The sequence below is a fragment of the Hyperolius riggenbachi genome, chromosome 4 (genome assembly GCF_040937935.1).
Source record: "Hyperolius riggenbachi isolate aHypRig1 chromosome 4, aHypRig1.pri, whole genome shotgun sequence".
Taxonomy (NCBI): Eukaryota; Metazoa; Chordata; class Amphibia; order Anura; family Hyperoliidae; genus Hyperolius; species Hyperolius riggenbachi.
The window spans coordinates 307,858,976-307,874,223 of record NC_090649.1 but is presented as its reverse complement, the minus strand read 5'-3'; the positions used below and the strand labels follow the sequence as shown (position 1 = coordinate 307,874,223).

Sequence of the window (15,248 nt, the reverse complement as noted above, 5' to 3'; positions counted from 1 at the left end):
GGGTTTGGCCGAGTGATCAGGAGCCCACACGGGGCAAATTGGGGCCTGATCTGATGGGTAGGTGTGCTAGGGGGTGACAGGAGGTGATTGATGGGTGTCTCAAGGTGTGATTAGAGGGGGGAATGGATGCAAGCAATGCACTGGCGAGGTGATCAGGGCTGGGGTCTGAGGGCATTCTGAGGGTGTGGGCGGGTGATTGAGTGCCCTAGGGGCAGATAGGGGTCTAATCTGATAGGTAGCAGTGACAGGGGGTGATTGATGGGTAATTAGTGGGTGTTTAGGGTAGAGAATAGATGGAAACACTGCGCTTGGGTGGTGATCTGATGTCGGATCTGCGGGCGATCTATTGGTGTGGGTGGGTGATCAGTTTGCCCGCAAGGGGCAGGTTAGGGGCTGATTGATGGGTGGCAGTGACAGGGGGTGATTGATGGGTGGCAGTGACAGGGGGTGATTGATGGGTGGCAGTGACAGGGGGTGATTGATGGGTGATTGATAGGTGATTGACAGGTAATCAGTGGGTTATTACAGGGGAGAACAGATGTAAATATTGCACTGGCGAATTGATAAGGGGGGGTCTGAGGGCAATCTGAGCGTGTAGGCGGGCGATTGGGTGCCCGCAAGGGGCAGATTAGGGTCTGATCTGATAGGTAACAGTGACAGGTGGTGATAGGGAGTGATTGATGGGTAATTAGTGGGTGTTTAGAGGAGAGAATAGATGGAAACACTGCGCTTGGGTGGTGATCTGATGTCGGATCTGCGGGCGATCTATTGGTGTGGGTGGGTGATCAGATTGCCCGCAAGGGGCAGGTTAGGGGCTGATTGTTGGGTGGCAGTGACAGGGGGTGATTGATGGGTGATAGGTGATTGGCAGGTGATTGACAGGTGATCAGTGGGTTATTACAGGGAAGGACAGATGTAATTAATGCACTGGCGAATTGATAAGGGGGGGGGGGTCTGAGGGCAATCTGAGCGTGTGGGCGGGTGATTGGGTGCCCGCAAGGGGCAGATTAGGGTCTGATCTGATAGGTAACAGTGACAGGTGGTGATAGGGGGTGATTGATGGGTAATTAGTGGGTGTTTAGAGAAGATAACAGATGTAAACGATACATTTGGGAGGTAATCTGACGGCGGGTTTGCGGGCGATCTAATGGTGTGGGTGGGTGATCAGATTGCCCGCAAGGGGCAGGTTAGGGGCTGATTGATGGGTGGCAGTGACAGGGGGTGATTGATGGGTGATAGGTGATTGGCAGGTGATTGACAGGTGATCAGTGGGTTATTACAGGGAAGAACAGATGTAATTAATGCACTGGTGAATTGATAAGGGGGGGTCAGAGGGCAATCTGAGCGTGTGGGCGGGTGATTGGGTGCCCGCAAGGGGCAGATTAGGGTCTGATCTGATAGGTAAAAGTGACAAGTGGTGATAGGGGGTGATTGATGGGTGATTGATGGGTAATTAGTGGGTGTTTAGAGGAGAGAATAGATGTAAACAATGGATTTGGGAGGTGATCTGATGTCGGATCTGTGGGCGATCTATTGGTGTGGGGGGGTGATCAGATTGCCCGCAAGGGGCAGGTTAGGGGCTGATTGATGGGTGGCAGTGACAGGGGGTGATTGACGGGTGATTGATGGGTGATTGACGGGTGATTGACAGGTGATTGACAGGTGATTGACAGGTGATCAGGGGGATAGATGCATACAGTAAACAGGGGGGGGTGGTCTGGGGGGGGGGGTCTGGGGAGAATCTGAGGGGTGGGGGGTGATCAGGAGGGGGCAGGGAGCAGGGGGGGGGGATAAAAAAAAAATAGCGTTGACAGATAGTGACAGGGAGTGATTGATGGGTGATTAGGGGGGTGATTGGGTGCAAACAGGGGTCTGGGGGGTGGGCAGGGGGGGGGTCTGATGGGTGCTGTGGGCGATCTGGGGCAGGGGGGGGAGAAATCAGTGTGCTTGGGTGCAGACTAGGGTGGCTGCAGCCTGCCCTGGTGGTCCCTCGGACACTGGGACCACCAGGGCAGGAGGCAGCATGTATAATACACTTTGTAAACATTACAAAGTGTATTATACACTTTGTATGCGGCGATCGCGGGGTTAACATCCCGCCGGCGCTTCCGTATAGCCGGCGGGATGTTGCGGCGAGCGAACGGTGACAGGCGCCGGCGGAGGATCGCGTCACGGATGACGCGATCGCTCCGCCCATGCCCTTAAATGGACCGCCGCCTCTGTGGGTGAGGCCGTCCTGCAGGGCTCCACTTCCCCGCCGCCCCTGTGTAGTGGGCGGTCGGGAAGTGGTTAAAGAGACTCTGTACTCTAAAAATTCTTTCAATAAAAAGCATACCATTCTATTCCTTATGTTCTCCTGTGCCCCTCTGTGCAATCCTGGTTTGTAATTAACAGTTTTAGGCAGTGTTTACAAACAAGACTGGCTTCTAACCAGAGTATCATAGGCTGAGAACTAGCTTACTGTGTGACTCATGCAGAGCTTGGAGAGTGTGTGTAAAGCTTCTGCCAATGACAAGCAGTTCTGCGGATTCCACACATTCCAGCCTCAGCCCGACAGACACTACAGAGGAAAGGAGATAAGATTTATTACAGAGACGGTGCAAGTAGGAAAGGCTGCAGTAAGACAGACCACATTAGAACAGTAATAGGAACTTATAGGACAGAAGAAATAAGGCTCAAAAATGTGTTACAGTCTCTTTAACTGAGAGGGATATGGATGTTTCCTTTTAAACAATACCAGTTAGGGCTGAACGGTTTTGTGGTTTTAAATCGAAACTGCGATACCAGTTAAGACGATCTAGTGATTGTCACTAGCTGTGGTTTTCACCGACGCCACCATACAAGAGGAGGATCCAGTGATTGGCAGAAGCTGCGCTGCTCAATATGGTGCCGCCTACTGCCGTCGTTATACAAAGTAGAGCCAGCGATTGGCAGAAGGAAGCTGTGAGGCTGGTCTAAACTGATCCACCCTCATAGGTGAGACTTGTAGGCTCCGCAGTCAACACAGTGTTCAGCAGGCTTCGCGCCCTACACATGCATGCTATGTCTACTTTGCAGCTCAACTCATTGTCGCCTCAAAGTTGTTAATCCACCGTGCCAGGCCATCCACATCACCTACACCTGACTTCCTATATTGGGGGGACCTATACCTGGCTGTCTACCTACCTATACTGAGTCTGCACATTGTGATTTTTTTTTTTTGTGCTAAAGCTTGATTTAAAAAAAAATAATCATGAAGCAAATCGAAATCGCGATTTCTGACAAAAATCAAGCATTTCAATCGTTATCTAAAATCGTTCAGCTCTAATACCAGTTGCCTGGCATTCCTGCTGATCTCTCTTGCTGCAGTAGTGGCTGAATCACACACCTGAAACAAGCATGCAGCTAATCCAGTCTGACTTCAGTCAGAGCACCTGATCTGCATGCTTGTTGAGGGGCTGTGGCTAAAAGTATTAGAGACACAGGATCAGCAGGAGAGTCAGGCAACTGGTATCATTTTAAAAGGAAAAATCCATACCCTTCTCAGTTTAGGTTCCCTTTAAGGTAATCCATGGAGGCCTAGACTTGTGTGCAGATAGCGAGCAGGCTTCAAGTGGCTGCCAGTCTGCCTACCGACCACGGCTCATGGGTCTATGTATGACATATGCATCCGTCCTCTTTTCACTATAGCTGGATACAGAATACCGCAGGGGCCAAAAAGCAGATTTATGATAATAGAAGTTATATTTTATCTGGGTGTACTATACAGGGGGTTACTCCAATATACTTATAATGGAGCTTGGCTGGGACATGGAGATTTCGTTTTCTATACCCAAAGTTTTACTATATCAGCATTTACTAGAACAAGATTATATTGTACAGTTATATTTGCAGTATAATTGGCTCTGTTACTGTGTCAAAAACTAATAACCAATATTGATAATGATGGCCAGTGATGACTGTTCATTACAGAGCACCACATTTTTACAATTACAAATAAAATACTGCAGCAGACATTCTGCACTGGGGGTCCAGCATTAAAGAGAACCCAAGGTGGGGTTCGAAGAATGATATCCGCACACAGAGGCTGGGTCTGCCTATACAGCCCAGCCTCTGTTGCTATGTAGTGTTCGCCCAGGCCCCCCTGCGCTCTATGCCCCCATAAATCACAGCCGCGCTGTCGACACGCAGCGTGTCGCAAAGGGCTGTGTTTACCTATGTAGTGTCATTCTCGCCACTCCCCCCCACCTCCTGCATAGCTCCGGTCCCCGCCCGTGTCCCTTCCCTGTCCGCTGATTGGAGGGAAGGGACGCGGGTGGGGACCGGAGCTATGCAGGAGGCGGGGGGAGTGGCGAGAGTGACACTACATAGGTAAACACAGCCCTTTGCGACACGCTGCGTGTCGACAGTGCGGCTGTGATTTATGGGGGCATAGAGCGCAGGGGGGGGGGACCTGGGGGGACACTACATAGCAACAGAGGCTGGGCTGTATAGGCAGACCCAGCCTCTGTGTGCGGATATCATTCTTAGAACCCCACCTCGGGTTCTCTTTAAGATGAAGTACATTATGCAAAGCATTCAGTTGATGTTAGTCAGTGGCTTGGGCCTAGAGGTACATTATTATTATTATTATTATTATTATTATTATTATTGATTTATAAAGCGCCAACATATTCCGTGGCGCTGTGCAAAGTAAGAAACAAACATGGGGCACATAATACAGACAATGGTGTACACTAATATACAAGATACAGAATTAGTGACAAAATAAAAAAAAATGATACAACATACAGAATATAAAATACAGAATTGTTAATGACAGTGATAAAAGTAACATGATGCATAAAATGTATAATGATTTCCAAGACACAAAAGGGGGAGAGAGCCCTGCCCTTGCGAGCTTACAATCTAAAGGGAATGGGGGGGGGGGGGATGAGAGGAGGGGTAGTATACGATAAAATATATAAAGGCAGTGTGTTTAAATTAGGATACCTAGTAGGAGTGCAGTCTGGCCTAAGGTAGCGCATATACTTGTCGGAACAAATACGTTTTTAGAGAGCGTTTAAAGGTAACAAATGTTGGCGAGTGACGGATGTGTTGGGGGAGGGCATTCCAGAGAAGGGGTGAAGCGCGTGCAAAATCTTGTAAGCGTGAATGTGAGGAGGTAATTCTAGAGGACAACAGAAGATTGTATGCAGATCTGAGATTGCGATTGGGTTTGTATCTGGAAATTGGTGAGGACATGTACCGGGGAGAGAGATTGTGGAGAGCTTTGTAGGTTAGGGTTAGGAGTTTGAACTGGATCCTCTGGTTAATTGGCAGCCAGTGAAGAGCTTGACAGAGAGGGTCAGCAGAGGAAGATCGAGAAGAAAGATGAATGAGATGAGCAGTTGAGTTCAGTACTGACTGGAGAGGGGCCAGTCTGTTAGAAGGTAGTCCACAAAGTAGTATGTTGCAGTAGTCCAGACGATAAATTATAAGAGTATGTATTAACATTTTGGTTGTGTCTTGAGTGAGAAAGTGACGGATGCGAGATATATTTTTGAGTTGGAGATGGCAGGAGCTGGTTATGGAGTTAAGATGAGGAATAAAAGAGAGAGATGAGTCGAATATTACCCCCAAGCACCGTGCTTTGGGAACTGAAGTTATGGGAGTGTTATTAACATTTATAGTTACTTCAGGCAGAGAGGTGACCAGAGACGGTGGAAAAATTATTAGTTCTGTTTTACTCCTATTAAGTTTTAGGAAGCGAGAGGATATGGAGGATATAGCAGACGAGCAGTCAGGAACACGTTTGATACGGGAGTTAAGGTCTGGGTCCGAGAGGTACAGTTGTGTATCGTCTGCATACAGGTGATATTGAAACCCGAATGAATTGAGGGATCGTTTCCACTATTGCGGTGCGGAATCGCCTGGATTCCACCGCTGATGAAATCGCATGCGGATGCGATTCCGCATGCGTTTTTGCCGCGAATTCGCATAGGTGAGGGTATATGCGATTTTAACCATGTCACTGCCTGTGTGAATTTACATTGGTACCTATGCGAATTCGTGGCAAAAAACGCATGGGGAAAACGCATGCGATTTCCCTATTAAATACATTGCATGCGATTCGCATGCATTCCACTCGCAGGCAAATTCTGTGGCTCTTTTGTGCGTTTTTTCACCGCTGAAAAAAACGCACCTCAACAACGCTACAGTGGAAACAGGCCCATCCACTTGCATTACATGTGCGAATCCGCATGCGTTGGACGCATGCAGATTCGCGATAGTGGAAACGAGCCCTAAGTTACCAAGGCCGGGCATGTAGATGGAAAAGAGGGGACCAAGGACAGAGCCTTGAGGAACCCCGACAGACAAAGCATGAGGAAAAGAGATCATTTGTTATTCCCAGTGGTATTAGATTTGTAGCTTACTTGCGATTGGACAAGGACATTGTAAGAATAGTGCTTATTTTATTAGTGCTGTAAAGGCAATTGTTACAACAGCCAATGAGATGTCGGTAATTTCAGCTTACATGCAAATTTAATCATCATTTTATGCATCTTGGAATTGGGCCAATCAGTTGCACTTCCTGATGATTTTAATTGGTTCATCTCCAGGCAGTATATAATATGCATTAAATGTGCATGGAAGTTGGAATTGTTAGCATCTCCTTGATTCCCCTATTTGGTACCATTGTTATTGTTACCATTGTTCATTGTTACATGAGTGTTAGTTTGTGGTCATAATATACATTGTTGTGGTTGATGTTCTATTGTGTGCCTTGTTTTAGCCTGTAGCATAATCTTGATTGCTCTTTATCTAGCACGACGATAGAGATGACGGAGTGGATTACTGGGGAAGGAGAGCAAGAGGTCGTGGAAATTTCCAGCGTGGAAGGGGACGTTTCCCTTTTAAGAAGTCTGGTAACAGCCCAAAATGGACACATGACAAATACCAAGGAGATGGTATACTAGAAGAGGAAGATGAACTGTTGGAGGATAGACTCAGAGAGGAAAAGGTAAGGAGTGAAGGTGCCTTGGGATTATTGGCATAATTAGGTATCTGCTATTGTGTACATTGTAAAAAGTGTGCAACTGAATGTAATGTAGCAACATGGACTTAATGAATTTTCTCATTCAGTCTAATAACTGCAGTTTTTAGTGGACCTCTATTGTAAATTCCAAAGTGAAAAAGAGCCCGAATGACACTTACATAGACTGTATATATACATACTTACGCGTTTTTACCGCCGCACGTGTTCTTGTCGCTGTCCCGCGATAGTTGAATGGGAACGTGTTCCCAAAGCTAATCAAAGTAACGAATGATCGCCGGCATTAGCGACATGCTTGTGGTCATTTACAAAGTAAAAGTAATCACATCCATTAACACCATTTCTTGTGTACTATTCAGTACACAGGATTACGTGTGGGGACATCTAGTGGTCAAAAAGTAAAAGTACATGTAAAAACATTAACATACATTAAAAAATAAATCCCCCATTAGTTATTAACCCTTTCTACCCCCTCCCTCACAGTTACCAAAATAAAACACTTGTAAAAAAAAAAAAAAAAAAGACCGCATTAAAAAAATACATTACCACAGAATCTCAGCTTTTAATATGTATGAAATGAGGGTATATTACTGTTATTGTTGCAAATAAGGGCTTGTAATTATTGATATAGTATAAAGAAATGAAAAACTGAAAAAATATACCTTCATTTCCAAATAAAATACTAGGAACAGAATTTCAATGTTGTAAGAATCGGGACAAATGGGCAAAGAAAATGTGAGTTTTATCGATAGTGGCACATTTTATTTTAAATCTATAAAGCTGAATACTAAGATAATGGTTTTTGTCTAATTATTCTCTTTAAAATGCATATAAAATAAAACCATTCTTAGCAAAAAGTAGCACCCAAAGAAAGCCTAGTCTGTGGCTAAATGGATAGATCATATCGGTGTGATAAAGTTATTGGCGAATTAATGGGAAGGTGGGTGATATGTGAAAATTGCTGTAGTTTAAGGGGAGTCACGTGGTCTCTCCGACCTCATCAGGACGGTACTACGCAGGCGCAGTAGTTCTGAGCCTGCGCAGTAACGTCCTGATGACGTCGGAGAGACCACGTGACCCGCGTGGTGGAGCGCAGAAGAAGCCGACCTGGAACCCGACCTGGCGAGGGCGGCTGCGCCAGCAGGGAAGTCCGGGAACCACCGGAGCTGCGGCGAGGGCACAGGACGGCTGCCACGGTCTGGAGGAAGCCCCAGGTAAGTGGATCTCTTTTTCTTTTTTTAAGCTCGGATTTATCCTTTAGAGACCCGTTCTTATTAGTCACCGTTTGTTATATCCCCTTGCTTTCTAATGCTGGGCACCCACCATGCAATCTACTGTCAAATTGACAAATAACTTGACAAAGTTGCTTTGTGTTTATATGTCCAAACTGCTCCCGATTTGAAAACTGGATCAGTTTTTCGATGATACCGTCCCAAAATCGATCCTGTGTCGGAAATGTATACCTAAGTTGTTGGACGGCTTATTTAGTTGCTCACTACCCCACTACTGTTTACTTTGAACAAAATTCCTGTTCTGAGCAAATGATTTGTGATCACAAAAAGTATTTGATGATACTTTTATATGTACTGTATCTATACAAACAATGTTTTCTTATCAATATACATTTTGCATGAATAAGTCACTTGTGTAAAGGGTCTAGCAACCTTCAATTTATAGCTGTGTTTTGCATAGATAGGATTGTGTTATTAGTTAAATTGTTCTGTCATACTATCATAATCTTGATCTGTAACCAAAATCATTCAGAAGTTCTGGCAAACGTTTGAGAAACATTGAGAAGGGACATGCTTAATTAGTTTTAGGGCCCTTTTACACTTAATCAGTTGCTCTCAGTTATAACTGAAAGAAAACTGATTTTCAAGGTAATGCCCATTTTTTCCTATGGCACCTTTCACACTTAACACGTTTTAACTGAAATCTTTTTCACAATGCACCGCTATGGAAAAAATGCGTACCAACACGTACTAACGCACACCAACTGATTAAGTGTAAAAGGGCCCTTAGAGGTGAAGGTACAGACCTTATTAAATGCAACCACACTGTCATGGAACGTATGTTATGCTGTGAAACATGCACAGGACAAAGTTTCAAAAAATATTAACTACTTCCTTTGTTTCTATCACAGGATTGACAAATTTGGAAGAAGAGTTGATGCCACACAAGCCACATTTTTAATCAGATTTGTCTGTGATTAACACAATTTTTTTTATTCTGTTGCAACATGACAAATGAAACACAGTTTTAAGACTGGTCATTTTTGCATGGTGTAGGTGTATACCAACAAGACTCTAGGAAATCAACGAGCGACTGTCTGATTATTTAAACTGTCACCCCTAAAGATGAGTAAACACATTCAATCATAATTGGCCAATTTTACCAATTCCATGTAGGATGAGTGCTAAACCACACAGCCTGTTCAAAGTATTCAAAAAATCTGTTGATTCGCCTACTACATGGAGGTGACCAATCAAGATTGGATGTGTGCACACACCTTAAGTCAGAATCTGCTTTTTAAAGCACTTGTCACTTCATTAAGGTACTAGTGACTAGGTTAACACAGTGAGAAGACTGACTGCTATAGAGCTCTCTCACCGCAATCAGTACATGGAGGCTGCAGAACTTTAAAACTCTCATGGCTGATCCACACTGGCTATGTTTTTGTTTTTAAAAGCGTATTTAGAAAAATTGCTGCAAAATCAATGGCAGAGATTTCCCGCTATTCGCATTCAAGAGAATGAGACATGAGCTTTTAAAAATGCAAACACAGCCAGTTTGGATTAGTCCTTTCACAAAACGCGATGTAATTATATTCCAATGGTGCTTCCACACAAGTGCATTTGCAGTGCAACAATTTCTGCTGGAGCAGAAATTAACCACTTGAGGACCCACCCTTTACCCCCCCCCCCTTAACCACTTGCCGACCGCACGCTTATACCGTGCGTCGGCAAAGTGGCAGCTGCAGGACCAGCGACGCAGTACTGCGTCGCCAGCTGCAGGCTGATTAATTAGGAAGCAGCCGCTCGCGCGAGCGGCTGCTTCCTGTCAAATCACGGCGGGGGGCTCCGTGAATAGCCTGCGGGCCGCCGATGGCGGCTCGCAGGCTAAATGTAAACACAAGCGGAAATAATCCGCTTTGTTTACATTGTACGGCGCTGCTGCGCAGCAGCGCCGTAAGGCAGATCGGCGATCCCCGGCCAATCAGCGGCCGGGGATCGCCTCCATGTGACAGGGGACGTCCTGTCACTGGCTGCACAGGACGGATAGCGTCCTGTGCAGCCCGGATCACCGGGAGGGAGAGGTAGGAGAGGGAGGGGGGTGAATGTCGCCGCGGAGGGGGGCTTTGAGGTGCCCCCCCCCCCGCAACTAGCCTGCACGCAGGAGCGATCAGACCCCCCCTGCACATCATCCCCATAGGGGGGAAAAAAGGGGGGCGATCTGATCGCTCTGCGTGCCCTCTGATCTGTGCTGGGGGCTGTAGAGCCCACCCAGCACAGATCCCTTCAAACAGCGCTGGTCCTTAAGGGGGGGTAAAGGGTGGGTCCTCAAGTGGTTAAGGACCAGCGCTGTTTTAGCTGATCTGTGCTGGGTGGGCTGTGCAGCCCCCAGCACAGATCAGGGTGCAGGCAGAGCGACCAGATCGCCCCCCTTTTTTCCCCACTAGGGAGATGATGTGCTGGGGGGGTCTGATCGCTCCTGCCTGCCTGGGTGTTGCGGGGGGGGGCACCTCAAAGCCCCCTTCCCTCTCCTCCCTCCCTTCCCCGGAAATCCGAGGCTGCACAGGAATGGATCTGTCCTGTGCAGCCTCTAACAGGCTCCTGCCTGTCATGTGACAGCGATCCCCGGCCGCTGATTGGCCGGGGATCGCTGATCTGGTACAACGCTGCTACTGTTAGCAGTGTTGTACGAATGTAAACAAAGCGGATTATTTCCGCTTGTGTTTACATTTAGCCTGCGAGCCGTGATCGGCGGCCCGCAGGCTATTCACGGAGTCCCCCGCCGTAAATTGACAGGAAGCAGCCGCTCGCGCGAGCTTCCTGATTAATTGGCCTGCAGCCAGCGATGCAGAACTGCGTCGCTGTTCCTGCGGCTGCCACTTTGCCGACGCGCGGTATGAGTGCGCGGTCGGCAAGTGAATAAACGTGCAGTATGCTTTGTGCCCAAATTACAGGGCACGCAAAGGTCTACGTATGCTCCATCATATGTCACATCGCACCAGCAGCATGACTTTTCATCACTGTTGTTGTACTTGTATTTTTCAGGTTGTGCAATGCAACGGGTATAGTGTTAAAGTATCCATAAAGGATACCAGAGCCCAAACAATATTGTGTTGGTGGGAGGTGGTTCGTTGTCACTTACCACTGCCTCTGTTCACCGATGCGTGCCTCCGTTCTCCCCATTCCTGGGCCCATTCTGGCTCCTGACCTGAACGGGCCTGGGAATGGGGAGAACGGAGGCATGCAGCAGCGAACAGAGGGAGCGGTAAGTGACAACAAACCCCCTCCCACCAGCACAATGTTTTTTTCTTTTAACAGGCGGTTGGGCTCTGGTATCCTTTAAATTCAATCTATCTTCAAACTTAATGTAACCTCCCTGTGAAGTGTTGTCAAGCTTTTCATTCAATGCAGTGTCAGAGGAGTCTGTTGCAGCTGTTCCTCTCATTGTATTTAACCCTGTCACTACTAGACCTTAAGCTAGTGACTGAGATACTTTAAATGTTTGTGTTGATTCTATGTGTTTCTGATTTCTTTTGAGATTAATACTGTGCAGCTTTTTTCTTCTCCACTGTTTAATTATTTTAGAGTAAACCTTTTATTTTGAACAATTGCAAACTTTGTAATTGCAAAAGTGTTAAAATATATTGGCTAGATTGACATCTGTTCATCTGAGTAAATTTTGTTCTACTTAACGAAAAAAAGAAAACATGTTAAAGGTATGTAGGGGGTGGCTTACGGAGCTCATCTTTGCTTTCAAATTAATTGGCTTGAGTACATTTTAGATTTTAAAATACTTTAGCCTCAGAGATGGTCAGTGATCTGAAAATCCATCTTGCATTCAAATTTCATGCAGCTTGTAACTGGACCATAACTTCCTGTTGATCTTGAATGGTCCATTTTTAGGTAGCATACAATTTTGTATGGAATCACTTGCATCCAATTGTCCATCTCTGTCCTGTAGGGATAGTCAATGAGATGCAAATAATTCTTAGTTAAAATTTTTAAACTTATTTTAAGCACATTCTTGCAGCATGAAAATACTGTTGCAAAATTCAGTTATTGAAGCAATTATAGAAAATAGGAGATGAAAACCAATTAATTACAACTAGATGGTTTTATGGGGAGAGTGATGTATGGATGATTGTGTTGGGACACTCCAAACCAGTGACCATAAAGCAGGGATGTCAGACCGGTCCTTCCAGGGCCAAGGTCCTCACACATTTTTGGCACAGCTCAAATTATCTGATGGGTCTGAATCAGGAAAGGTGTGGTCCATCAGGTAGAACACATTCCTCTCTTTCTCAGTCTACCTGAAACACTGATCTTGATATTATATAGGAGAGAACAGAGGCGCTAAAAGGATATAAGGGGTTTTAAATGAGCTTAAAAGCCAAAAATTTGGAAATTAGGAGGCAGTGGTGGACTTACCTCCTCCAAGCAGACACAACACGACTGTACATTTAGTCTATTTATTAACGAACTCCAGATAAAACAAAGCAACACGTTTCACGGGTCAGTGCCTGCTTCCTCAGGCAATAGAAAAAGGAGTTACAGCATCTAGCAAAACAAACAACACTCGGCACCTCTGACAGATGCAGATCTCATAATCAAAAGGCTTGGAACCACAAACATTTGTTAAACATTTTAGTAGCAGTTTAAAGGTATGGGATTTTTTTTTTGTCCTGCATTCCTTTTAATCGCAGTTGCATTGTAAATGCTGCAAGCATCGCTTTTGTAATTTCTTCAAATGCTTTAGTGGGATCATCCTCATTGGGTTCTACAGCAATTGCTGGTGATTAGCAAGCGCACGCAAAGTGCTGCCAATATGTTATTTCTGCCTGGAGCTGAACTTTAAAGTAAACCTGCAGGGATCAAAGGGCCCCTGGGGGTACTTGCCTCAGGAGGTGGAAGCCTCTGAATCCTAATGAGGCTTCCCATGTCTTCCTCAGACAGCTCATTCCAGCGTTGGCCCCCCTGCAGTGACACTGACCACAATATTTACTTTTTAGTGGTGCACTCAGGCACATTAGTAGCTTCCTCCAATAGTTAATTTCAGTCGGGTTCGCTCTACTGCACATGCATGAACTGGCTGTGCCTGTGTATTAAAGAGGACCTGAACTGGCTCTATTTCTGCAGGAGCCCATCAGAAAGCAGCTACTACGCCTGCGTGCACCGCTTACAAGCCGATGTCAGCGGAATCTTTGGTGGTCCCAACACTGAATTCCTTTTGGTGAGGGCAGAGGCTCCCATCTCCTGAGGTAAGTACCTTAGGGGCACTAACCCCCCCCCCCCCCCCCATTTTTATGTTAAATGGTGATATAAAGAAGGTGCCTCTATCTTGTAGCAAACTTAATATAGTACTGTGCAAAATAAACCTGACAGCAGACAGTTGTGAGACAGGTCTAGTTAGAACTGTGGTTAGGAGGGTCATATGAACAGCCACTGGATACATTGAGGACGTAAGGCACAGGAACTTTACATGAGAAAAGTGATTACCGTATATACTCGCAAGCAAGCCGAATTTTTGACCCCCCAAAGGTGGGCCAAAAGTTGGGGGGTCTGCTTGCTTGCGAGTCATGGGTGGGTGGGTGGGTGTGTAGGTGCTGTCCCTCCCCGCTCCCCCCGCGGCTGCCGCTGCTATTACCTTAGGCGGCGCCGCTTCCACTATCCCCGTCCTCCTCCGGTAACTAATTCACAGCAGCGCGCCCCTCGCTGCTGTGATGACGGAGGAAACCATAGAGAGCGGCCGTTACTATGGGAACCGCTCTCTATGGTTTCCTGCGTCATCACAGCAGCGAGGGGCACGCTGCTGTGAATTAAATAGTTACCGGAGGAGGACGGGGATAGTGGAAGCGGCGCCGCCTAAGGTAATAGCAGCGGCAGCCGCGGGGGGAGTGGGGAGGGACAGCACCTACACACCCACCCACCCATACTGGGGCACTATGCTAGCTATACTGGGGCACTATACAAGCTATACTGGGGCACTATACAAGCTATAATGGGGCACTATACTAGCTATAATGGGGCACTATACTAGCTATACTGAGCACTATACTAGCTATACTGAGCACTATACTAGCTAAACTGGGGCACTTCACTAGCTATACTGAGCACTATACTAGCTATACTGAGCACTATACTGGCTATACTGAGCACTATACTGGCTATACTGAGCACTATACTGGCTATACTGAGCACTATACTGGCTATACTGAGCACTATACTAGCTAAACTGGGGCACTTCACTAGCTATACTGAGCACTATACTAGCTATACTGAGCACTATACTAGCTATACTGAGCACTATACTAGCTAAACTGGGGCACTTCACTAGCTATACTGAGCACTATACTAGCTATACTGAGCACTATACTAGCTATACTGAGCACTATACTGGCTATACTGAGCACTATACTAGCTAAACTGGGGCACTTCACTAGCTATACTGAGCACTATACTAGCTATACTGAGCACTATACTAGCTATACTGAGCACTATACTGGCTATACTGAGCACTATACTAGCTAAACTGGGGCACTTCACTAGCTATACTGAGCACTATACTAGCTATACTGAGCACTATACTGGCTATACTGAGCACTATACTGAGCACTATACTGGCTATACTGAGCACTATACTAGCTAAACTGGGGCACTTCACTAGCTATACTGAGCACTATACTAGCTATACTGAGCACTATACTAGCTATACTGGGGCATTTTACTAGCTATACTGAGCACTACCTACCTATATTGGGCACTATACTAGCTATACTGGGCACTATACTAGCTATACTGAGGCACTACCTACCCATACTGGGCACTATACTAGCTATACTGGGGGGATCACGCGGCCAGCGTTTCCTACCCCCGGCTTATATGAGGGTCAATCATTTTTTCCTGTTTTTTGGGGTAAAAGTGGGGGGGTCGGCTTACATGCGGGTCGGCTTGCTTGCGAGTATATACGGTAGTTATTTGCAGAATTTACATGGATGGGTAAG

The 15,248-nt window shown here is 46.2% G+C and overlaps 1 protein-coding gene across 5 annotated transcripts in view; it reads left to right on the top strand.

Annotated features, from left to right (window-relative positions):
• The window catches only part of BCLAF1 (BCL2 associated transcription factor 1), a 78,437-nt gene extending 69,152 nt beyond the window's left edge, over nt 1–9,285 (top strand). For all 5 annotated transcript variants that reach the window (XM_068231638.1, XM_068231641.1, XM_068231639.1 and 2 more), the window contains 2 exons: nt 6,788–6,982; nt 9,159–9,285. In XM_068231638.1, coding sequence (XP_068087739.1) covers nt 6,788–6,982; nt 9,159–9,164 — 201 coding nt within the window. In that variant the 3' untranslated portion in view covers nt 9,165–9,285. The remainder of the gene's footprint in view (nt 1–6,787; nt 6,983–9,158) is intronic.
• The last annotated feature ends 5,963 nt before the right edge of the window (nt 9,286–15,248 follow it).